The following is a 27,719-nucleotide window of genomic DNA, read 5'->3' on the forward strand; positions in this document are numbered from 1 at the left end:
AATGCACTGTATCTCAAGAAAACAGCACGTGCTATTACTTTTTGGACATGGTACTGTGGTGGTAATACCATGGTATTTGTGAAGTACCTTGGTGCATGATATAGTATATAAGTATGGTAAACACTCGGGACCATGGTGTGCTGTAAACTGGGACACACTTCACTGAATTTGTCTTTCAAGAACTTGCAAAAACCTTTTGATCCGAAGTATTCCCCTTAAATGCTTGAAATTAGTTGTTTAGACATATGAATTGTGCCAACATATGATTTCCTTTTTTTGTTTCTAAATATTAATATTTATTTTATGTATTAGTATTGTTGTTGTTGTTGTTAGGTAGTATTATTCAACTGTTGTTTTTGTTTTATTGTTTTAATGATTTTTACATTTATTTGTCTGTTTAGTTTTAATTTTTGTTTTAAATAGTAATACTTTTATGTATTATTATTAGTAATATTTATTTTATTTGTTGTTTTTATTTTCATTATTCTATATTTATTTATATTATATTTATTTTATGTATTATTTTATCATTTTTATATTGTAATTGTAATTTTATATACATTACATTCTATTTTTGATTTTATTATTTTATTTGCTTACATTTATTTGTCTGTTTTTATTTATATTTTTTGTTTTGTTTTAAATGTTAATATTTATTTTATTATTATCATATTTTTTTAATGATTTAAAAAATGTTATATTTATTGTATTCATTATTATTTTATTTATTCATCTGTTGTTTTTATTTAAATTATTTGTTTACATTTATGTTTTTTTCTTTTCATTATTCTGTATTTTTTCACATAATTTGATCATTTTTATTTCATTTTTTTAAATATCAATACATATTTTATGCACTGTTATTATTATTATTATTATTAATAATAATATTTTTTATGGATGTGTTGTAAAAAAACTGGCAACAAGTGGCCTCCTTCAATACCGTGTACAAAGCATCCCATGTTGCACCTCAAGCGCATGACATGAATGCTGAGAATGTATTAATCTGGTTTTATTTGCATTTAGAGTGCTGCTGATTGCATCAAGTGGCTTGTCAGAATCAATATGAAAAGATGGAGATGCCGTCATTGAGGGAAGTCTCTGAAGAGCTCATCACTCGCTCTGTTTTGCCAATTATTGGACACAGAAACCTTTCTGAACACATGCTATTGGCTGAAGCCATCTCCAGTCTGTCCAATCAATGCACATGAGCTGTATACAGACGCATTGCTAATCATTGTGTAGAACAATGAATGAATTGGCTCGCATGCAGGGAAAACAGAGGCCAGTGCGAAAACAGATGCGCTCACACATGCACAATCTGTTTTTTAAATGCGCATTCACAACCCCTTGCTCAGATTTTTAATGACAACATAAACATGTCAGCATGAACCAGCTTTTAACCCATTTTAATTGCATAATCATATGCATGTATGAATACAACCGGATATTCAATGTGAAAAAAAGAGTTTTATCTGTAAGAAATTGGCCGAGAAGAATGTCTAACTTGCACTGTTTGCAAGAGTTTGTCTTGATTTCATTTGAACTTTCTTGTTCATGAATTGATCGTTTCCTTGTTTTCATCTCTTGAGTTCAACTCTTCTTTGACTGTGTGAAATGGTTTAATAGTCCCTCAGCAGCTGTTGCGAGAGAAACGAGGGGAACGTTCGGTTGTCACTGCGTCCGCAGATAAGTCTGAATATGTTAAAGTGATATTAAACGTTATGAGGAGGTTTTATCACATCGCGGGCCGCATGTATGATGAATTATCATCATTAGCGCTGCTCTCCTGGCATCATTTAGACTTCGAGGTGTTTCTGGAACTGGGAAGCAAATTGTAAACCCAGAGTGGAGATTAGCGTGGCCTTCATATCTGTCAGGATGTTACGGGTTCCTATCAATCAAAAGCGTCTCGCTGGCATCCTGCGTTCATTTCCTTCTCCATAATAAATTTTAAGAGGTTCTCAGGAACAAGTCGATTCATTTGAGAACATCCGTTTCAATTCAATTTCATTGCTCAGTTGTTGCTCTTCAATAGTGCAGGTTTGTTTGTTTCATAGTTGGTATGTCAGATTTCCCCTAAAGGTCCTTACAGAGACATAAAACTGAAATGAGAAAATGGACATGCAGTGAGTATGTAGATATAAAATGAACATGGAGAGCAACTCAGATCATTTGATGAGAGATGATTGAGTTTACATTGAGATTTCTGACTTTTGATTGCAGACATTTTGGGAAACTTTAGAAGAGACACGTGAGATTAATGAGTCTTTTCCCTCAGTATAAACATTTGAGAAGCTGCAAAACCTTGTTCTCTGTTTAGGGTGTGTTCACACTTGGCAGGTTTGGTTGGATTAAAATGAACTCTGGTGTGATAGCTCTGTTAGTGCAAAAAAAAAAAAAAAAGTGTGAACGCTGCCACCTGGTGGTCACCAAAATAGCAGAGCAACCGAGCAAGACTCAGGAAAAGATGGGTCTCAATCCGCTTTCAAACGAACTCTGGTGACATGACATCAAAGACATGTAAACGAAGCGAAAACAGTAGGGGTGTAACGGTTCACAAAATTCACGATTCGGTTCGGTTCGGTGCGATACACTGGTGTCACGGTTCGGTACGTTTTCGATACAGCAAAAAGAAAGTAATGCCAGAGAAATTTCCTTGATTTTAATTTTTTTAATTAAAACTAACATCATGAAGTATGACCATTTTTTACTTTGAGCAATGATGGAGCTATACTTGACTCTTCTTAGGAGCATATAAAACAAAAACAGTTCCTTATAAAAATTTTTTTTAATGTAATATTGTAGTATATTGTATTTTATTCCAGATTAACATTTGAGGGCAGCAATTTTATTCATAATGTCGAAATAAAACCGACGTTACTCAAAAGCATAATGTTTCTTCCTGGTTTCCACGTCAGCGCTGTTTGATCCGTTAATATCGGAGAAATGTGAATGCTTCTCACTAGATCTCGCAGCGATGTTTTTACTTCAGTGGTGAATTCAAATGCGTTCTTTACTGGATCTCCTAGCGCTGTGTAGTAACAGTGTCGCTTGATCAAGATCGGCTCCAAACTGATGAAGCACAAAATAAGAAGTAGCGCAGTTTCGTTCCGCCTTCATTACGTTTGTCATTTGATGTTGGGCAATATCACCTACATTTGAAATAACGTAATTTTGGTCGGCAGGAAAAATGGTCTAACGAACCGTTCGGTTTGTAATGCGTACCGAATCGTTACGCCACCTTCACACTGGCAGTTGAAATCAGCTCCGTAATACGCAATACGCCCCCAGTGGACGTCGTAGCCTTCTACACCGTTGGAAAGCGTCGGAAGCGAATAGAACAAAAATGGCGGAGAGATTAGAATGGTTGATTTTGTCAGTGTCAGAATGTGCAATTCTGTATGATCTCTCTGATGAGGGTTATAGAGACATTAATCACTGACCAGCCGACGATTTGCCATCATGGAATTTTCTGGCTGTATGTTAATGAGCGGGGGCCACAATATTTAATTATACATTTTAATTGTATTAACTGCCCTAATAATGTTAGAAAATCATGAAAATAAAAAAAAATGACATGACAACTTATATCGCTATAAAATCATTATTTATTTGATTAAAAGTTAAGAATTCAGGTTTGTTTATCAGTACCATAGCAACGCTAACTTCCGCTGGAATTGTCGGATAGGAACCGTCCGTAGCCTTTCGCAAGAGTTTTTTTAACGCATCTGGATGACCAACTGACACGATTTTTTTCGCACCGCACTCGTTCGGACCCATTCGCATGCGGTCTGCGAATCTCCATAGGAAATGAATGACTTCCGGTCGTTTCGAAGCTGTATTGGAGCTGATTTCAAGTGCCAGTGTGAAGGCGGCTTACACCCCTAGAAAAGACATGATGTCACCAGATGTGACCCTAAAAAGGACAGAATGTTCAAGCATAGCTGGTTTTTATCATCATAGTCGTGATGTTGTCCATCACACATCAGAACCGCTTCTCCTCACAGCAGATCTGTGTGTGTGTGTGATTCCTGACACTGTTTTGACTACTTTACACATTTTAAAGGCTCTTCACGAGTTCTCAGCTGGTCAGAATACCATCATATGTAGCTACACACACACAAGAGCGCATTTATCCCAGAACACGGCACTGTTTTGGATGTTCAGTAAGTTCCTTCACGAAATATACATCATAAAAGCCAATCAGGTTGTGAACAAATCCCTATGCCTTTAGGTGTTAGAATGCCAGTGTGAATGCTAAGTGGACCAGGACTAAATGTGTTGTTTTTTGGTCCGGTCCAAACGAACCGAGCGAACCGAACAACAAGTGTGAACACACCCTTAATCTAATTTCTGTGTAGAAGTAACCTATTATTTCATTTACCTTTTAAAACAGTTTTTTTTTTCATTCATTCCATTCATTCATACATTTATTTCCCCTCTTTTTTATCTTCTCCAGTTTTTGCATCAAACGTACTTGGATAATAACATACAATGTATTTTATATAACTAAAATTGAACCATTGTCGATTGCTGCTGGAATATGACAAACTAATGTGCTCAAAGGTAAAATTGTACTGTACTTTATGCAATGTTGAGGTTAAAAAGAAAATATAAAAATGTTTAAAAAATGCTTTTATGTCAAAGACATTCACACATACATTCACCAAGTACAGTGTTACTGAAAGAAGGCTCTTCTGCTCACCAAGGCTGCATTTATTTGATCAAAAATACAGTAAAAACAGCAATATTGTGAAATATTATAACGGTTTTCTATGTGAATATATTGTAAAATGTAATTCATTCCTGTGATCAAAGCTGAATTTTCAGCATCATTACTCCAGTCTTCAATGTCAGATGATCCTGCCACACAATCTTCTCCGCAATCAGCGACCGCAGAATCTATTGATCGGCATCTGGAACTGCCTCCTGTTCTGTTTTCCTCACTGAATACACCCAAAAGAAGAGAAGAATAACCGTTTGTGTGCAAGAAGAACGTGTTTTAGGAAAAAAATGACAAAATCACTACTGAGCCCAGAGCTTTCACTGTTTGAGGAAAACGTACGGTCTTGATGCAAACAGTGTGACTGAGACTCAGAGAAAATTATTGCAGCCGTCCAGCTCGGGCCTATTGACTGTTCCTGTGCTTTACACACTAGACAAACACAATATATAGAGCTTCAGAAGCTGATTATACAAATCAGGAGAAGAACAATTATGTTCCGACGTATATTATTCAGTACGCACTCTGGGAATAACTATTACCATAAAAGTAATAGGGAGTGTTATTGTATTCCAGTGGGAATGCAAACAAGACTACGGTTATGTGCGGTTTGTTATATAAAATAATGTACAAAATATTCACACACACACACACACACACACACACACACACACACACACACACACACACACACACACACACACACACACACACACACACACACACACACACTTTCTCTTTAAATAAGTTAAGAAATACGGCTTTAACCGGCTCAGACTCTCACATATATATAAATAATGCGCTTTGGAAAAAAAAAAGCTAAGTTCTATATAAATTAGGTTGCCTGACCTAGTGTTTCATATGGAGGAAAATGGGTCAGCTTTGTGGAAAGGACTTTTTTCTGTAAGTAAGAGCATTTTAAACAGTCTTAAATTTCTTATGAACTTGAATAATAACCGTAAAGCTGGATGGGCTTGGAAAAACATCTTCTAGTGCCCCAATTTCAGAGCGCTAATGTGAGGAGGTAAATTTGCAGTGTTTCTGGGAAATGTCAGCGAATGCGAGCGTCCTGATATTTACAAACGGTCTCGGTGTCGTTAAAGTCAACATGAAATCAAAATTGACTCTATTTACTTATTTAATGCATGTTCCGGGTCTTGTTTTGACTGGTATATGTTATTGCATGTTATTTAAAAATAGACTTTTATCAAAATCTCTGAAACATCTTTCCTTTTCAGCTGCATCATCAGTCACCGTTTTACATGTCTGTCATATTGAGACTGTTCTCACCATCCAATCCATTCCAATGTATAATTAATCTTGTATAATATGTTTTATCCAGAAGTTTGACACGTTATGGAAGTAAATGGGTTGCTTCATGTTTACTATTAAACAGATGGTTTTAAGCATCAAGTAATACTAAATACAGATAAAGTCGATCTGATAAAGTCATTTTATTTATTTTTTTACTTTTATTTCCCCATTTTTCATCTTCTTTTCCCTGTTTTTTTTTTTTTTTTTTGCATCACTTGGATAACTACAATTATTGTATAATGTATTTTTTATTAGTAAAATTGAAACTGTCATTGCAGCTGAATGTGAAAAACTAATGTTCTGAAAAGTTAATTTGTACTGTACTGTATGCAGTGTTGAGGTTAAAAAGAAAATGTAACAATGTTTACAAAGTGCTTTTACTGTACAGTGTACACTGTAAACAAATCTGTTAAATTTACAGTAAAAAACTGGCAGCTGTGGTTGCCAGAAATTTACCGTAAAAAATATGGTAGCAACATTTTAGATTTTACAGACTTTACTTAAATTTACAGTAATAAACCGTATTTAATTATCTGATATAATGTTAATCTACTAACCTATTGAAGTATTAATATCTGTTTTGTACCATAGTTATACACTGACAACCACTAATCACAGTGGAGATGAAAATCACATGATGTATTAAAGCTCATCACGAGCAGCTCTTTCACAAGAAAGTTAATACTAATATATAGAAGCTGCACAGTGTCATTCACACAAAAACCATCATGGTAACACACATGAAATTTAAAAAATGCAATAAACATTAATTTAACAACATTAAATGTAACATAAACCCTAATGTCATAACTGATAAAAAAAAAAAAACTGAAGAAACAAAAATACATCAAATGTGAAGTGTCACGCAGGGAATTGTGGGAACGTCAATTTACGTTTTTTCACTGTAAATTATACAATGACTTGTTCTTTTTCACTTCCAAAAACTAAATTTAATGGTATTTTACAGTAAAATTACATTAAATGTACCGTTAGATCTATCACAGTTGTTTACCGTATATAGTAAGGAAACTTTATCAATTTCAACCAATTAACAGTTTTTCACTGTAGCATTTTTACAGTCTTTGACCATTAAAATCACGATAATTTTTTTACAGTGTACGTCAAAGAAGACATTCAGGAACATACAGACTTTTTTTGTAAAAGCGTCACACTCACTTAGTTTGGACTTTGTTTTCAATTTGCACCTTTTCCACTGTTGATTAGTTGTCATTTTGTTCAGGTGTGTGTTGTTAATTATCCTCATTTGCTTGTATACTTAAGTCCTCTGTCTATTCATTTGCTGTTGGGTCTCGTTTGTGATATATGTGATGTAAGACGTTCTCTTTGTGTGATTTATCTTCTTGTGGATTTATTAAACATAATCTTTTCCTTCATCATTGCATTCTACAACACAGCGTTATGACAAAAAATATGTTTTAACGTTTTTTAAAAGAAGTCTCTTCAGAAGGCCAAGGCATTTATTTGATCAAAAATGGAGTAAAAATATTACAATTTAAAGTAACTGTTTTCTATGTGGCTATATTATAAACTGTAATGTATTCGTGTGATCAAAGCTGATTTTTTCAGCATCATTCCTCCAGTCTTCAGTGTCACATGATCCTTCAGAAATCATTCTAATAATATGATTTTTTGCGCAAGAAACATTTATGATTATTATCAATGTTGAAAACAGTTGTGCTGATTCATATTTGTATGGAAACCATGATGCATTTTTTTTTTTTTTTTTATGATTCTTAGACGAATAGAAAGTTGTTGTTTTGAAAACAAGCATTTCATTGAAACAGATTACTTTGTAACAATATAAATGTCTTTACTGTCAATTTAATGCATAGCCTACTTGCTGAAGAAAAATATTAATTTCCTGACCCCAAGCTTTTGAGCAGTAGTATATGTGAACTCTGTCTGTTGATGTGTGTCTGTAGAGAGCTGTGATTCTCCGCTGGTGTCCGGTCTGCCTCAGTCGGTCTTCACAAGTTCGTCGGAGCTGTCGAGCAGTCATGGGCCGGGCTTCGCCAAACTCAACCGCAGAGATGGTAATTCAACACCTTTACTCATTATTCACAGCTAAAGAGACACTTCTGCTTCCCCATTTGCACATTTGTGTGATGTGTGATGATTAAACTTGGTTTTGTGAAACTCGCCACCATAGTGCGAGGCAGCTGTTGACGGTTGCCAGGGTGTTGCTATGTGGCTGTTGTTTTTTAACTTGCTGCGATGTGGTTGCTAAAGTATCCACCTTTTCCTCCTTTTCCCTGATGACCCTACTGTACTTCCTGCACTTCCGGTTTGGGGAACTTCCATTTAAAAAGACTCAAATGAATCATTTTAAATGATAAGGTTGAGCTACAGATAGTCATTTTTCCTTCATGTTTTATTTTTAGACATCAGAAGAATAACATAACGCTTGTTATTTTAAAGGGGTGGTTCGGGATTTTTGACATCGGACCTCATTTTTAAGTCAGCCTGGTTGTTATTCATCAGTGGAGACATTTTTTTTTTTTAATTATCCAGTCCTTATATTTGGATAGTTAGCCGATGCTAGGCTAGCGCGAGTCAAGGGTAGATGTTAGCCAGCCATTAAAAACCGTTTTACCCACTCCACAGTGCACCAAACGCAAATCAATTATAACACTAGACTAGACTATCGATGCAAATGTCCGTTGAGAGAATAATGTTAGAAATCAAACTTACCTTTCATCTCAATGATCCCAAAGGAACTAGTTTCTCAGCAGCTGCGGAATTTTACTTTGCTCCGGTTAGTAATGCGGCAAAAAGTAAACACAGAACAGAAGCGCACTACAGTGTGTGCAGTACATGTGTGTACCGGCTCACTCGGTTGCCTAGGTAATCAATATCACTCCGCTGCTGCTGTAGACAAGGTTTATGATTACAGGGAACAAATTATAACTAATGCAATGTGATGAAAGGTAAGTTTGATTTCTAACATTATTCTCTCAACGGACATTTGCTTCGATAGTCTAGTGTTATAATTGATTTGCGTTTGGTGCACTGTGGAGTGGGTAAAATGTTTTTTAATGGCTGGCTAACATCTACCATTGACTCGCGCTAGCCTAGCATCGGCTAACTATCCAAATATAAGGACTGGATAATTAAAAAAAAAAATGTCTCCACTGATGAATAACAACCAGGCTGACTTAAAAATGAGGTCCGATGTCAAAAATCCCGAACCACCCCTTTAATGTGACGTGAAATCATAAGAATCTGTGGCAAGAGTTTTTTTTTTTCATTCTTTTCCTCCTGATTATTTTCTTTGTATTCGACTGTAACGGTATGAAAGACAAACATATATTATACTGCGCATTTGTGGTCTGCTCTCCCGATTTCATTTACAATATATCCCATGAATAATTCACTGGATTGTACTGAGGATCTCTTTTTCTCTCTCCCGAAAACCTCACCTTCCAGGTTTTTTTCACACGGATGCTTTAAAATGTAATCTTCTCCCCTTTTCACTTCTAATCCCTATTAACAGTGCGAATATTTACTAAATACAATGTGTTATCTGTCAAAATGACGGAAAGCACTTTGAAATATTACCACTTAATGCTAAAGTTAATGAACGTTAAAGCAACGTATGTTATATAATATAGACAAATATTACTCAGTGATATTTAACCTGTCTGTAATATTGAGCTTTTAGGGCCATTCGTGTTTTATTGAAAGTATTTTGGTGATGCTTTTCCACGGTTTAGTTTTCTTTTAATGTTTGATGGTTGAAGGGCGAGTAGAATAATGTCACTTCATTGTACACAGTTTTTAAAATAAAAGTGTTATTGCGTTCATTATTGCCTTTCACTGATTGTTTAGCTTGCCAGAAGTTACTCCCTGTTCATGGGGCGTAGGAAAAAGGCAATAGAATTAAGATTGGTAGTTTCTGTTACTCGGATCCTGGTCTCAAGATGTGACTTGTTTATCAGCTTCAATTTAAATCTGTGGGATAAAAAAATCAGTTTTAAAGGGCACCTATTATGCAAAATTCACTTTTACATGGTGTTTGAACATAAATGTGTGTTGGCAGTGTGTGAGCAAAACCACCCTAGAATGATAAAAATCCACCCAGTGTTTTTTTTTTACAATCTCAATAAATCATAAGCACTGTCTCAGAATGAGCTGTGCTCAGATTCGGCACAATGTGACGTAGAATTGAGCAGGCCCCTCCCACGACTGTTGATTGACACCGCAGTTTGAGCCCAGACCCGCCCTGAGTGAGCTGGACACAGAGTCCACCATTGTTCGACGCTTGAGCCGCTGTAGACAAGAATGTCTCCTAAGCGATTGAGGTGTGTTGTTGTTGGATGTAAGAATGAACATAGCAGTCTTCATTTACTCCCGTTGTTACTCGAGGATGGATCTGAACTGTTTGTGATCAAGCTTACACTCTCCGGAGCGACAGGACTAACGTGACTGGACATGGAAGAAATGAAAGTGCGAGCGCGCTCTTTATGACAGCTCTTCGAGTCATTTTACGGATATAAGGTTTACCAGTTTATTAAGCACCCACTGAAAAGGTGTGTATATTTGTTTACTGTTAGTTGTAACGAGTGTTTTGTGTACTTCGCTGTGTATGTTGTTGATAATGAAAGGGAGAGAGAGAGAGAGAGAGAGTTTATGGATGAGACTTTAATGCGCACTTCTTATACTGTGTTTATTCAGCTCTTACAGTGATTCTCTGGAGTAAAACTAACACTCATCTTTTGTGTGATGAACAATAAACTTCACTGAACTCGTCAGTATATTTTGGTCATCATTCGGACAGGGTCTGCTACAGCAGGCTTGTATTAATATTGGATAAAAGCAGATGACAAATGAGTTATAACCATAATTAAACTAAACTATACCTGTTCTATGTCCATACAGCATATATTCTCTGGCTGTGGGCATTTTTGTCCGACTCCGAGTCGAAATGAACACCGCAACTGAGAGTTTCTGTTCTGATATTATCAGATGAGATTGTCCTGACTCTGAGCGCGAGCTCGTGAGGCTCCGCCCCCTGTGCAGCAGCAGCAGCTCATTTGCATTTAAAGGGCACACACTAAAACAGCGCGTTTTTCTGAGCCCCAAAAAATTGCAATTTAAACATGCTGTAAAAAATGATCTGTTGGGTATTTTGAGCTAAAACTTCGCATACATACTCTGGGGACATCAGAGACTTATTTTACATCTTGTGAAAAGAGTCATAATAGGTGCCCTTTAAGGGTTTTTAAAAATGTTTGCATTTATCTTCACTACACTTGCAGTGCATCTCACTGGCACTTTATATTCTAATTTATATTATCTGGATATCCAGTCATGTTTACACTGTGCCAGGCTGACCTAATGATCACTTCTTAGAAAAACTAATTATTTGGTTTATCTTGAAAGAGGCTCAGTTTTGTTTGTGGAAAAAACTTGTACAAAAAATGTATTTAAAATACATTTATTTCAAACTAAGTATACTACAAATCCTTTAACATATTTACTGACATATCGCTTGAGACTTACTGATATAAATATTATAATTCAACTTTATTTGCAGTACTTCCTTATTTCACAATGCACATTTCTTAATATTAAGCCTAAAATGTTTTTGAATATCATTATTAATAAAGATAGTATGATCTCTGTATAATATCAGTCTTTAAATGCAAGATATTTAAAGTGTACCTAAAGTATATTTGCAGTAATTCCACTTCAGCACAATCAAATATACTTAAGTATATCTTTAGTTGGACCTCAGCACTATTTCCGGATAACTAAAGCACATTAAGCACAAAATTAGTTGTTCTAATTTAGCAGATTTTAAGTATACCAATTTAGTATACTGAAAGTACAATTGCCGGGTATTTATATTAAGTACATAAATATGTAAATGTATTTGTAGTATACTTAGCATACAATAAATGTGTTTCAAATACATTTTAGTATATTTATTTTTCACTAGGGCAGAGCTTTATATTCTGCTTTGCTTTTGAGTTACATTTATAAAATAATTACTTTTAGACAGAAATGCTCATCACACAGTCTACAAACAGTGTCTGCTGTGTTTTATCTAAGAAAATCACAGATCAACAGTTCTTTCCATATAGTAATGCGTTGCAATGCGTTGGTATGTCTGTCATGTATGTATGGTAGGTATGTATGTATGGTATGTATATTATGTATGTATGTATGGTATGTGTGTATGTATGTATGTACGTTTATATGTATGTATGTTGTGCATGTTATACATGCATGTATGTTATGTATGCATGTATGAATGATCCATAAAATATATGATTTGTTGATAAACTGAACTTTCTAAATCAGATGCAATTTGAAGGTTATTCTGGCCAAAAACTGTCCATTTAAGCATGCAAAGCCTCATGGGTCTATGAGCATCTGGTGTCATTTATGGGACCTCATCAGGTTCAGAAAGATTCAGCGGTTTATTGCATTAGTTGCGCTTGAATTGTGGCATTCGGTGTGTGAGTGAATGCGACCGACAAGTGACCACATTACAGATGAATTCAAAGAACAGCCCGCTTGCCATTTCAAGAGGTAATAGCTAGACTTAAAGAATTATTTTAGCCTATAACATGTTTCTGCAGCATTAAGTGCAAATATGCTTTCCTCAGAAGCTCAGAACATTAATGACTGGAGTAGGAGGAAGAGTAATTGTTGCTCCTCATGGAAAACAGCCTTCAAAGGTGCACGCTTTGATTTTATACACACATACACACACTCACACACACTCACACAAATAAACACACCAGTGTAGGAGGCTCTGAGAGCAGCACCCTTCAAAGCCTGCAGGATCCGGTCTGATGTTTCTGAGGCCGTAGAGAAAAGCGTCACCTCGTCCGCTCACCTGCATCAAACTCAACACGCTCAGAATAAAACCAACTGAAGATGAGGGATCTGTGGGCTGTGAGAGAGATGGGCTTCTGGTTTGGAGGGTTTTTTTTAATGTCTTTGATTCTTAATCAACTTGTTTCTATTTTTTAATCAGTTTTGGGGTTTTCATTTTAAGGCTGGATGATATATTATCTTATTTTAGGATGGGAGAAATTGCATTTAAAAATGCCCCCAACTCCCCTCTCAAATTGAGCTGAGAAAATGAAGCTGAGATGTTTGTAATAAGAATTTCAGTCTGTCTCTACTTTTCTGTCTTCATTTTTAGCACTGCCTACTTTTACATTTATGTATTTGGAATCAAACCCATGACCTTGGCATAGCTAATGGTGTGCTCTACTGTTTAATATTGTTTTCTGTCATTTTAAATCTAACAAACTTTAATTTCATTTGTTTAGCACTTTTCACAATCTATGTAATTTCACATCAGATTTGACAGAAAACTATACATCAAGCACATTTCACACAAGCCAGTCATTTCACAAATATGCTTTAAATTGATGGTTTAGTCAAAAATTAAAGTTGTGTGATCATCTACTCGCCCTTAAAGGGTAACTCTCGCCAAAATGCAACCTAGGGTCTTTTTGTTAATCTACCCGAGGCAAACTTTCATTTAAAAGCATAATTAGAATGGAAACGCCACTTTTAAGTTTGACTGTATTTTCGTTTTTGGTCAAAATGCCTTTTGAATGGGAGTGCATGGGGAACTTCTATGATAGCACACAAACAATGTTCTCAATGCTGGAGTTCATGTGTAGAGCCCCTGGTGATACTTCCAGCCAAGTTTCATGTGTCGATCCTTCTAAATAGCGATTTTGATGCTATCATAGAAGTGCCCCAAGCACTCCCATTCAAAAGGCATTTTGACCAAAAACGAAAATACGGTCAAACTTAAAAGTGTTGTTTCCATTCTAATTATGCTTTTAAACGAAAGTTCGCCTCGGATAGATTAACAAAAAGACCCTATAGGTTGCATTTTGGCGAGAGTTACCCTTTAAAGATGAACAATATTAGACCTAACTGACTTTAATTTTATGAATAAAAAAACACTGAGATATTTCTCAACATATCACATTTTGTGTTCCACACAAGAAAGGTGGTCAACTAGGTTTGGAATGACATGAGGGTGAGTAAATGATGACAGAATGTTTATTCTGGGATGAAAAATCCCTTGCAAACATTTGTGAGATGTTTGGCTTGCACCTTTCTTTAAAAATAAATGGGCCCTTCTGTACGTGTGGTTTGAGATTGCAAAGACTTTCGTCTTCACTGTAAGTGCCTGTTGACCTGATCCAGGCATCAGCCCGGAGGAATCTCAAACTATTTATTATTTTCCACATGCTTCCACAACTTTTACGTGCCACCCAGTTTGACCTTTAGTCCGAGTCCTATATGGTGCTGGTTTAAGATTTGTATTGATTTTCTGAAATCTCTCTTGCTTCTGATGGAGCCACTAATATCTTGGCATTTAATTTAGCCTGAAGTACTTACAGAAGAAGACAAACATCAAGTGTCTAGACAATGAAGTCGACAGGCCGTGCGTGGAATGATGGCTGATGGGATGTCTGGGGACTAGAGACGGGAGTCGCATCGATGGGAATTTAGCAATTCTGGGACTGATTCCTCATATTGATTTTCCGACACTATTCTTTTAACATTATCAGATAATAAAAAAATTGTAAATAAGAAACACCTTAATGATTGCATTCACTGCAGATGATGAGATCATTTCAGGTCTCACAGAACATGTATAAATGGAATGATTTCATTGAATATACAATTCTAGATGTCTAGTTTAGTTGGTGCCAAATGCCTCACGTTTGGTGCGTTTTTCACATTCCTGATGCCACAAACCTGGGAACTAATTCTTCTTCTGAATCACTTGTATTATCCTGGTACCTTAAAACATAATTGCAAGACTAGTTTACACAGACATTATAACATTGCACAGAGGGGACATAAATCAAGTTGATCTTTACTTCATTGTGTATGCATGTATGTATATATACAGTATTGTGCAAAAGTCTTAGGCACGCTAGTATTATCGCCCCAAAGAAATGGTTTTAAACCAGTTATTAATATCTTTTGCTGTAGTGTGTCAGGAGGAAATATCAGTCTACATTTCCAAACATTCATTTTGCCATAACTGTAATAATCCAGTGAGATTTGTGTATGCACAAGGAGTCCGTCTGTGATTACATGAAGAAACAGAAAAAACTGAGAGAGACTAAATCCAGAAGAACTGCGGGAACGTCTCCAATATGCTTGAAGAAACCTTCCTGCAAAGATACCTGAAAAACTATAAGCAAGTCTACCTGGACAAAAGCTGTTTACCAAATATTGATCTGATTTAGTTAATAGAAGTTAATTGATAAATAAAATATATTTATGACATTATTTTTTGAAAGCATCCTCACTATACAGCATTTTTACACAAGTGCCTTAAACTTTTAACTGTTCTGCAGGCAGGTTTCTTCGAGCGTCTTGGAAACATTGTATTTGTAGATATTTGTGCCTTGGCTTGCAATTTGTTCATTCATTTTATCAATTCAGTTCAAGGTTGAAATCAAGCTTCCTTGTGCTGTGTGTAAACTCATGCGCAACAAAATTACCTCATTGTAAAAGCACAAATACATAGAGAGAGTGAGCATTCATTTAGAAGAGATAAATGTAATAAAAAAAGCCCTTCCCCTTTCAATTAAAAATCCCCCCTATATAAGGAGGTGCGTATTTTATGTAATTGATTATATATAATTAATTAATTTCATAAAAGAAATGAACAACCCATGAGAATATGCACTAATTGAAGTCTCAGTGGATAATACAGTATTAGTTGATTCATTTTGAATTTGGGCGTTCAGTAAGTGAGTCAGATTAATTCAGTTTCGGCTCCAAATGATTCAAATGATGTGTTTCTGATTCAGTCCAAATAAGCGGCTAATAAGAGTCGTTTGGGAATCGCATTGGTTGTGCTGTGTGTTTTTGAGGATTTTAGTGCTTTGTTCTATTCTGTACAGTGGCAGAATTAGTCACAGCGTTTGTGTTCGGACATGAATGATTCCTCAAATCATGTGCATTGGTGAGGAGAAGTGTGCTAAGTGATCAGATGCACCATTTTCACCCACTGGACCAGAAAACAGAAGAAGATTACAGAGAAACAGTACAAGACTTATCATATTATATACACAGAAGTTTCAGGCTTTCTATTTAATGAGTCTCTTGATGGCTTCTAAACATTTTAAGCCCCTAAACGGCTGCATTCTAGTTCAAACAACATTATTAGACCAATAATGAATTTGTGAGGCGTCCGTTTTGTGGTATTTTTCCCATTAGAATGCTTTCTATCGCAGGCCGGATTACATGCTGTATTTCATTGCACAAACCTGCCGGGATAGCGGAGCAAAGCTCTTATCATGGGATAAATAAGCAAAGCGTTCTCATTTCATACGGCAGCTTGTGCTAATTCCCCGAGCGCCGCCGGCTCTCGCTGTGAAGAGCGCTGGATTTCTCAGAAGCGTTCCACTGTGTTTGTATCATTACGGGCACCATTAGCTGTCGTTTAAATCGTCAGCTGTTAGTCTATCAGCAGGTGTAATTGTTCCTCGCCAAGTTGCAGATATGAATACTGCACGGAGGGTTTAATTAGAATGCAAATGTGATTGTGTATCTCATGATAGCCGCCACCAGCTTTAGATTTTATCCCCAGGATGTAACAACCATACTTACAAGGCCATTATATATTGAAGCAAAAGAACTATATAACACAGCCAGTAATCTAAAAGCCAGACGTCCTCTTTAACGTTATGTGCTCATAAGGAAAATTTAGTGTATTTCATTTTGCATTGTGTGAAAACAGATATTTGTGTGAATTTTTGGTGCGTGGCCAAATGATAATACCTATAATTTACTCTTTCACATGTTTCGCTTTCAACATGCGGATTAAACAGTCTGGCATTCAGATCTACAATCAATGTGAAAAAGAAAATTAGATCCGTGTGAAATTCTAATTATAATCCTTTCAGATAAACTCAGCAGATACAATTAATCAGAAAGAAGCTATTTAAATTTGTGTCCTCGTTACCTTGGTCTTTTTCACTCGAGTCGAGAAAAATCAAGCAGGTGGCAGCGTTCCAGATCCATTTGTGTTGTATTAACTTCATCAAAAGCACTACAATCACGTCTGCTAATGTTTTAAAAGTCGCTTCTACTTTCATTAGACATTTCTGCTTATCCCGTCCCGCTCCAGACTTGCTTTTGTCCCTTGGCACTTGCAGGTGGAAACGCGGTAAATAATAGATGAGATTCTGGCCAGTTCATCAGACAGATGTCTGCTCTTCATCGGAGCGCTGTTTGCTTCGCTGAACTTGCTTCAACTTTCTTAAAGGGCCCCTATTATGGATTTTTAAAAAATGACCTTTCATGTAGTGTGTAACATAGCTCTAAGTGAATGAAAACATCCTGCAAAGTTTTAAATCTGAAAGTGCACCGTATGTAAAGTTATTGACTTTAAATGAATGAAATGAATCGTTTTTCAAACGAGTCATAAGCCGTTTCGTTGTGACATCAAGACGAAACATTAGCATATTGCCCGCCCACTTATTGCGCGCGCAGACACCAGCGAAAACTTGAACCTCAAACCAACAGCTGATTCCTGTGATACTGGACAGCATCATGTCGAGAAGACGTTGTGCTCTATAATGTGAAGGTAAATCCAGGTTTTTTTTCACTGCCCAAGGATGAGCATGTGAAGAATCAGTGGTTAAAGTTCATCTTTACCACATTACCACAGCAGTATAATCCTAAACTTTTGCTGTGTTCCCTTTATTTCACTGACGACTGCTTCTCAAATCTCAGAGTTCAATGCAGGATTCGCAAACCGCTTGCTCTTGAAAGATAGTGTTCAAAATACTGGTTTTGAGTTTTATACTGTGTAGGTCTCCTGCTAACTGGCTAACTCACGTTATCAGTTATGCACTTGTTAATGCTGATGGTGAATTACAGTTGCAACATCTCATAATGTACCTCAAACTGAGTAGTGCATCACTGAGAAACACTGAGTCCTGCTCGAGCCGTCCTTGAGATGGAGGTTCGGGTTGAATAACAGTTCTTCCAATGTTTCATCATCGGAACTCGCGCTCGCATTGATTTGGTCAAATCGACGTCATTGTTCGTTGCTGTCTTTAGTTTGAGGTGTATAGGAAGCCTCAGGACAATCAGAGCTGACGTTGTCATGGCAATGGACGTCGTTTTTGTTTTCGATGCGCTGTACATGGTAAACCAATCACAACTGACTGAGCTGTCTGGCCAATCAGAGTAGCTTGCGGAAAGGCGGGATTTAGAGAGATTGATTCATTTGAGAATCATTGAAAAATGTGTAATGATGTGCAAATGTAAATTATGAGGAAATTAAGCAGGTTTTTTTACCTTTGATGCATGTAAACCTGTTGTAGGAGACTCCACAACAACATTAGGAAACTTTAAAATAGAATAATAGGGGCACTTTAAAGGTCCCATGACATGCTACTTTTTGTAGGCTTTAATATAGGCCTTAGTGGTCCCTAGTACTGTATCTGAAATCTCTTTCCAAAAATTCAGCCTCGGTGCAGAATTATAGCCACTACAAGCCAGTCCCAGAATGAGCTTCCTTCCAACAGGCCGTTTCGGTGTCTGTAGCCTTAAATGATAATGAGGAGGAGAAAGGCGGTGCAAGGTGGAGGGTGGGTGTGGCCTTGACCATCTTGCGCAACGGTACCATGCATGTTTACGTTGGATAACTGTTATAGCAATGGCACGAAGACACGCAGTCTTTCAAGCATTTCAGTTTGACCCAGAATCTGATCCGGATGGAGAAGCAACGGATGAAGAAGTTGCAACTCAGCGGCTCCAGCAGGACGTTTCCGAATGGTTAGTTTAAAATATTATGTCTGGATACTTTATTCGGATGGTTTACAGTTATTATCATGTAGCTAACGCTAACCTAACTTACTGTTGCCTTTTCATGAGAGATCTGTAACGTCTGTATTTATCTTATTACAATTACATCATCAAGCTCTGTGATCTTGAAATGCGGATATCGCGCGCGCCGTATAACCAACAGGAAAACGGTTATCCAAATAACAAAGAAGTGTACAACACTCGCGTTACAGTGTGTGTATTCACACACATAAACTGCATAGCTGCATAGCTAATGTTACAGCCACATTCTATGTGTAACAATCTAGGTAACCATAAACAGTAAAGCAACACACTTATATAATTAGTTGACTTACTTGTCCGAGGTGTGTAGCTGAGCCAAAGAGCGTGATCCAGACTTTAGTTTCAGACGTTCAGCAAGCCCAGCTCTGTATTGACCCTTCGGTGTTCATTTGTACATCCAATTATTGAGCAATTATTATGCTTCGCTCGTTCAAAAGCCATGATATCTCTCGTGGACAAACTAAAATCGGCGGGCAAAGCAGAGACAGGGGAGGTAACATTTCCTCCTTATGACATCATAAAGAGGAGATTCAAGATCAGCGCGAATGAGCCTCCATTTTCTCAAAGGCAGAGAAAGATAGCAAAAGCTCGATTTACACCGATTGAAATTTCTAGAAACTTGGGGACCATATACAGGCTAGGGGAACTCATATTAATGTTAAAAAACCTCAGAAAGTGAAAATTTCATGTCATGGGACCTTTAAATCCTGCTAGCCGGTAATACATTTCTTCCATTTTCCATTCAGTGGTTGTGACGTATGAATCATACACTTACTGCACCCCAGGAAATAAACATTTGGGTGAATGTCATTACTGTAATGCAAAATGTTCTCCCAGCTATTACTGTGATGTCAAATATAAATATAAATTCTATCTGAATATATTTATATTTTAAAATCCAGTCTTCAGTGTCTCATGATTCTTCAGAAATCCTTCTAATATGCTGAATTGCTGCTTAAGAAATATTTCTTCTTCTTATCAGTGTTGTTGTGCTGCTGCTTAGTATTTTTTGTGGAAACGTTGACACATTTTTTTCTTTAAATGAAAAGTTCAGAAGAACAGCATTTAGTTGAAATGGAATCTTTTGCAACATTATAAATGTCTTTACTGTCACCTTGGATCAATTTAATGCATCCTTGCTGAATATTATTTTCTTAAGTAATCCATTTCTTAAAAAAACCTTACTCTCTCCAAACTTTCGAGTATATTTTATATATATTTCATATTTCAATGGGATTCTGGAATAAAATGAGATTTTTCCAAATGATGAGTCCCAATCTAAATAGTTTGACGTAGGTCACTGATTAGCTTATAAAAAGCCATTGAAGTCACTATTTAGTCTGTTTTTTACAGATGAAATGTCACTGGTGGTTTCTGGTGTTGGTCCAGGTGTTATAATATGACGAAAGGGTCATTTAAACGAGTGTCAGACCAGCGGTCGGCTGCCCTCATCAACGACCCCTGATTAACCTTCATCACTTTCTTCATTTAGAGGAACGATTTTGTCCGTTCCGGTCAGAAAAAGTGCAATGAACGTCCGACTTTTGCTTCATTCAACGTGACAGCCGAGCAGAGAAGGGGCTTATTCGGAATTAGACTATTATTCTTTAATGAGGGCCATATAAGAGGCCATTAAGATGGGAATTCAGAGTTAATGGAAACACTATGGGGGGAAAACTGGCGTGGAATTGACAACAGTGGCAATCCCAGGAAAAAGTTAGATTGAATTGGATATACTCTCTGATGCATTCTGTGTTTAGGGGTTTCATTTAAAAATAGATAGTTTCTATGCGTATATATCTGTGTTATTTTACTATTATTAATACACTATTATAATTTTTGTTTATATTTTAAATCAGATTTTATTTTTTATATTTTCTGTTTTCATTTTAATTTTAGTATAAAAATAATTTTGTGGTTTTGTCATTTAATGTTTGCTTTTTAATTAAGTTTTAATTCAACTTTAATTAGAAGAAAATTAGAATGGCTGTCTTAAAGATATACGTTTTTTTATATATATACAGTATATATATATTAACAGTTCTATCAGAAGTAATAAAAATGTTTTTATGGCTTAATTTTAGTTCATTATAATAACCCATGTATAAATTCTTAAAAATGTTAAATTATGAATTTAATAAAAAAAAAATAAAAAAATCTCTTTAATTGTGTGTGTGTATGTATATATATATATATATATATATATATATATTTTTTTTATGGGAAAGGGACAGCAGTATGTATGATCGATTGCAGAGTGTTTCTCTAAAAGGTTTCTAAACCCCTGAGCTCCTGTTGTGTATATATATATATATATATATATATATATATATATATATATATATATATATATATATATATATATATACAATTTACATATTATATATTACTATATTATGTATTATATGCAAATAAATAAATATTTATACTTACATGCTCACAGCAGTGTGACTGTCAGTCCATACTTGCTCTGTAGCAGCAGCAGTTATTTTATCTTTATATTATATCTATTTGTCTTCATCTGAATGATCTGAATGCAATTAAATATTTTTAGACATTTCAGTTCATTCATTCCACCTTCCCATTTTCTTTCTGGAAATCAGCTTGCTTCACTAAAGTGAAGTAGAATGCTAGTGTCATTTCAGGTTGAACCTCCAATATAACTTAAACACATAAAACCTCTCTTTGTATTTTTCCGAGATGTGCAAGCATTTTTCCAGCTAAGCCTGATTCCTGAATGCTCTTCTCCGCCAGCGCTGAGACAACAGGAGCTCAGGGCTTTAGAAACCTTTTAGAGAAACACTCTGCAATCGATCATACATACTGCTGTCCCTTTCCCATAATATTAAAGGACAAAGCTACTTTCTGGATCCTGGTTTGAATTCTAAACACACGCTTTGTGTCAGTATGAACGTTCTTCCTGCTGTCCGTCGCTCCGTTTGGCTCTCAGTAATGAGCCGAGGTCAAGCATCTGCACTTCTCATTTCAGTGGCCATGTCAATGTCTTCTGACACACGTATTCAGCTCTGCCCTAAATACTAAAATAGGCTATAGTTATGCTACTCTGAGGCTAACTGGCTGTTATATAAACTCTAAACTCAGGTTTTGTTTTGTTTTGTTTTAGTGAACACTGTGAGCATGACAATATCACCCATGATTCAACAGGACGCCACTACAAGTCTAACCAAACCTCGATCTGCCAGTTTGTTTGTATATCTTACCAGTGAGATCACCATCATTTCTCAGATGTTTCTCCTGAGAAAAAGGCTCTTCTCTAGAGTTTCAGAAGAGAGTTCAACAATGATACAATTAAAGAGATCTCATGAACATGAATATTCTCACATGACCCGATAAACCGAACTGCATATCGAGTCATGAGAGAATATTCATGTTCTTGAGATCTCTTTAATTGTGTGTGTGTGTGTGTGTGTGTGTGTGTATATATATATATATATGGAAAATGTACATCATACATTTAAATTTATATATATTTATTTATAAATTTATATACACTTTACTGTAAGGTTAATTAGTTAACATTTATTAAGGTATTAACTAACATGAACTAACAATGAGCAATACATTTGTTACAGTATTTATTACAGTATATAAAATACAGCTGTTCATTGGTTGTTCATGTTAGTTCACAGTGCATTAAATAATGTTAACAAATACAACCTTTGATTTTACAAATGTATTAGTAAATGTTGAAATTAATATTAACCAAGATTAATAAATGCTTTAGAAGTATTGTTAATTCTTACTTAACTAAGGTAGTTAACTAATATTAAATAATGAACCTTATTGTAAAGTGTTACCATGTCTATATTTATTTCTTCTGAGGAATTAGAGGAGTAACATCTGAGACCGGGTTTAAGACTCTGTTAACCCTTCTGAGCTATGAAAGAACAACATGTGAGCATTAAAATGGTTCTCTGGGTATAAAGATTGTCTTTTCTGGTCCAGTGGCGGTCTAGAGTATCTCCATCTTCAGTTTGTCTGTCCTGATTATGAGCGAGACACACAGGGCGGCTCAGTTTGGGTTCACTGAGCTCCACCTGTCTGATGGCTCGATCCATCTGGCATCCATCTTTGGCCACATTCAGCATTTTCACTCTCTCTGCTGCCAATGTCCCGAGCAGGTGTTGTTCTCACAGCGCGGTGTCCCACCGTTAGGTAATTTTATCATGATTTACGACAGACAGGTACCATTTATGATGCCGTCTAATCTGATTTACCCTGCGCCGCTGAGGTGGAGGATCCGCATCTGCAGAGACGCCGCACGGCACTATGGGTGGCCTCACCAATGCAGATAATAAAAGAGGGATTTGACTGAGATTTTCAGGCTTATTTGTGTCAGTATTTATGTGTCCGCTGACTCTTTTTCTGATGGGCTCAGAATATTAATGTTGTTAGTAGCGTAAGGGGTTTTACAGTCAAAGACCCAGAACCAGATGTGATGAATGAAGACCCGGAGTCAGAATTATAATAAATTAAAGAAAAGATTTGCTGAAGATAGTTTGCAGTTTCATCAGACAGAAGTCAGCTTCAAGACTCACACAGGAGTTTGTAGGCCGCCCCGCTTACAGTTACAAAGATCACAGCAGTTATACCCTTCACCAAGGTCTAAGGTACGTCCTTGCTTCAGGTTGAATGATTCTCATTGGCTAAGAAAAAGATAAACATAGTCATTTTCCACACATATACAGATAGACAGAAGCATATCTCCATCGGTTAGGCAGCAGACACTCGGACCCTGAAGTTAGGCACGTCGTGACCTTCCAGGTCGCACATTTGGGTTGCTTGGCGCCAGTCTGTCTCGAACAAGTGAGTCAATCTCCCATAATGCCAGTGGTTCCTTAACCTGCAACCAAAAAGACTAACACACACACCGACACACAGCTTCCTCAAGGCTGGATTTGGCCAGGCTCTAACTATAAACAGGAGAGTATTCCCAAAACATCAAGATAATACGTTCTTTCTCTCAAGGAGAGGACACTTCGGTCTAACTGGAAAGTAAGGCTTTAACTGAGAAATGGTCCCTTAAACTATAGACTTCAATGACCCCTGTGACTTATTGTCTTATAAATCTCACAAGCCTAGAGAAGTCATTCAACTCATGTGACATTTAGAGGAAAAATATTGATGAATATCTTGATTATAATCACTTATTAGATTATACATTGAAGCAGCAGTTTATTCCAAAATCCACATCATTCAGCAGTTAACTGCAAACCCTACTGTAAAAAAAATTATATATGTATTATTTTCGAAGTTGTAAATAAACATTAAATAATATTTTTTTTTATAATTTGTGTAATTTACTAGCTACAGTATTTCTGAGTGAAAATGGATTCCGTTTAATGGAATTGTTTCAATTTTTAGTTTAATTTTCAATTAGAGTAATTTTAAACTTCTCTGAGCACAAAAGGAGATATTTTGAAGTCTGTGCCTGTTGACTTTTCTATACAATGAAAATATATACAGTAAGGACACCAAAATGTTGTCTGAAGGGACTTTTATTCTACTTGTATGGTGTTTTTTGTCATTTTTTGGAGATTGACTGCCTTCATTCCCATGGGCTTTCATTGTATGCGTCAAAATTCTGCTAAATATCTGCATTTGTCTTCCATGGAAGTTTTCTATAGGAAACAATAATGATAACAATTTCATTTTTGTGCAAATGATTGTATATGAAGGCTTAGGTGGCATATTGACAGGGTCAAAGAGAATTTCACAAATGAAAAGATCAAGATTATAAACTAATCTAATCAACTGTTTGTTAGACTATGTAGTAATTTGGAAATATGATATTCCATAGGAATTTTTATTTTTGTAAAATATCCCCGTATGCACCAAAGAGAGAGAAAAAAATAATGTTTTGCTGCGTTGTTGAATCAGCCATAACACCTCTAGCCGGTTTGTTGTCTAGTCAAGTTATCACAGACTACAAGCAGGTTTTTAACAGGATTATTTCAGTGGAACGGCTTTATCCTCATTAAGATGTGTTGATAAAACATGAAGGAAAGATGGGGGGAAAGGTTTTATACCATATTATTATAAATTGTTTTATATATAAAATGCGTATATTCAAATGATTCATCCAATCTTTGTGTGCTATTAGAGTTTTACATTGCACACTAGCCTATCAACATGCTAACATCAAACTATTGAAACTACTTGTGAATCTTTGCACTTCACATGAGTGTCTATATATAGAGCATTTCAAATCAGGCACTTTATAAGGGTTCTAATTTAAATTTGCATGCTTCCTTAGAAGGCAGCTGTTGTTTTCTCCCAATAAACCCCTGCATCGTTTATGAACAGCATGTAATGTATGCCATAATGCAATGCAAAGCATGCCATGTGAAGCCCTCAGCTCATCCAGCTCTTCGTCTGTCTCGTGTCCGGCAGGTGCTGGAGGCTGGTCTCCACTGGACTCCAATAAGTATCAGTGGCTAGAGATCAAGCTGGAGCAGCGGACGGAGATCACAGCCATGGCCACCCAGGGCCGATACGGGAGCTCAGATTGGGTCACACGCTACCTCCTCATGTTCAGTGACACGGGCCACAACTGGAGACCGTACCGACAGGAGGATAGTATCAGGGTAAGAGTTTAATTCCTCTGAGCCGTGCAGCTTCACCTGAGATGAGGAGAAACATGCCCAGACAAGATAAACACGTACACGCCATGTATAGATTTAGAGAGTGCAGGGCTTGATGCTTTTATAAATTTGGACAGTCTCCGTGCACATAAAGAACTTTAGGGACGCAATAAAAATGCATCAAATCATTTATTTTCCTTAATAAAGGGATACGATGAGACCTTTACAAGCAAATTATTTCATTTATTTGAATACAAAAGCACACTCTAGGATTTCAAATAATTACAGAATTATTTATATTCTAAACATTGAATCAAATTGTCAGATTTGTTTTTAACTGAAATACCAATAATAACCAGAAGAAAATATGTTCAGATTTTTAAATGTAAACAAGCATGAAACACACCAGGACTCTAATTTTGAAATGTCTTCCTGCTGCTTATTCAAGTTATGAATGTTTACTTTATGGTGTTTGTATTGTAATAAGTTTTAGATGGTTGTAAGAGTGCAGTATTTTCCTCACTGTATATGAGGAAGATAAGTAATGCACTCTTACAACCATCTAAACCCTATTACAATACAAACACCATAACTATGAAAGTAAACATTCATAACTTGAATAAGCAGCAGGAAGACATTTCAAAATTAAAGTCCTGGTGTATTTCATGCTTGTTTACATTTAAAAATCCTGCATTTACGCAGAACATATCTTCTTCTGGTTATTATTGGTATTTCAGTTAAAAAAAGGAAACATTCATAATTCATCAACAGTAGATCATGTTTAAATATGTCAAAGGATTAGCATTAGCAGTGTCACATGATCCTTTATAAATCATGCTAATATGCTGATTTGATGCTCTAGTAACATTTCTGATTATTATCAATGTTGAAAACAAACTGTATTTTTGTGAAAACCAGGACATTTTCCTTTCCAAGATTCTTTGATGAATGGAAAGTTCAAAAGAACAATGTTTATTTGAAATAACATAAGAAATGCATTTACTTGTGATCAATTTAATGCACCCTTGCTGAAAAAACTGATCTGACCCCAAACCTTTGAATGGTACATGATTATACAATCTGCATATTATTATTTACATCTAGTATTGTCTTTCACTGCAATCTACGACCCATCAGACCGGCCTGTATGTGCTTCATTAAATATAGAGCCGTTTTACTCAAGATACTGTCACATATATTTCTTCTTTTTCTTCTTTTCACTAACATTTAGATAATTGAGTAAAATGCCAATAATAAATAGATCTAGCTAGGTTAGCCGATTACTTTAAAAGTCCATGGATATCAGCGTCACTTCGTAGTGTCGTTTACACTTTCTCCAACAAGCGGATGCGATGAGACGGATGCTTTTGTTCACATGTCGTTCGGTATAAAGCCTGTTGAGAACAGCAACAGAGAACCGTTAGTCACGAATCTGTCTGTCGTCAGAAGCACTTAGAGTTTAAGACGTGAGCTTCTTTTCCCTCTTCTGAGAGCGAGAACTTGTCTCCTCTACCAGTGGAGGATTTGCACCTTGACTCTTGATATATTTCACAGGCCACTTTAGAGCAAATGAGATGCGCCGCCTCAGCAGGAAACAGAGCAATTTGTTGAGCTTAACGCTCCACTCCACCAGACGGCTGATCCCTTCAAACACACTGAGAACGCTACTCAGCTCCCAATTACTCTGAGCTAAGAAAGACCAAATTGCACACATCTCTGACAGATATAAGGACAAGATGAACATTCCTCCCTGCAAAATAATCCACAATAACTCTACTTTGCCTCTTAAAATGGCTAGCAGGACCTTGGCTGGAAAATACCCTGATTATATAAACCGACTGAGGTGATGTGTGGGTGTTAGCTGGTTAAAGCTGGTCTGACTGGTTTCACAACTTTGCCAAGCTTGTGTTTAAGGTGTTTTAGGTGGTTTTGTGGATGTTCAGTTTGTGTCTTAGCCTGACAAACTGACTGGTAGATTATATATATAAAAAATAAAAAATAAATAAATAATAATAAAAAATGATATATATATATATAAGTATATATATGTATATGTAATATAAAATGTAATTTATTTTTATTTAAAAAAAAAATTAATTATAGGAAAAAATCAACCAAAAAAAAGTGTCTACCAGGTAAACCCTACATTATGAGGACAAAATGTCTCCACAAAGATGGCAAAAATC

At 36.1% G+C, this 27,719-nt stretch overlaps 1 protein-coding gene across 2 annotated transcripts in view; it reads left to right on the forward strand.

Annotated features, from left to right (window-relative positions):
- cntnap3 (contactin associated protein family member 3) overlaps positions 1-27,719 on the forward strand; it is a 138,892-nt gene that overhangs the window by 28,042 nt on the left and 83,131 nt on the right. The window contains exons 1-3 of one of the 2 annotated variants that reach the window (XM_081353587.1): positions 7,346-7,370; positions 7,984-8,094; positions 25,343-25,536. In XM_081353587.1, the coding sequence (XP_081209713.1) occupies positions 25,426-25,536 (111 nt within the window). In that variant the 5' untranslated portion in view covers positions 7,346-7,370; positions 7,984-8,094; positions 25,343-25,425. Of the gene's footprint in view, positions 1-7,345; positions 7,371-7,983; positions 8,095-25,342; positions 25,537-27,719 lie in introns of those variants that run through there. The other variant, XM_081353586.1, reaches the window with a different exon arrangement.

This window comes from Scardinius erythrophthalmus (assembly GCF_964197995.2).
Source record: "Scardinius erythrophthalmus genome assembly, chromosome: 23".
Lineage (NCBI taxonomy): Eukaryota > Metazoa > Chordata > Actinopteri > Cypriniformes > Leuciscidae > Scardinius > Scardinius erythrophthalmus.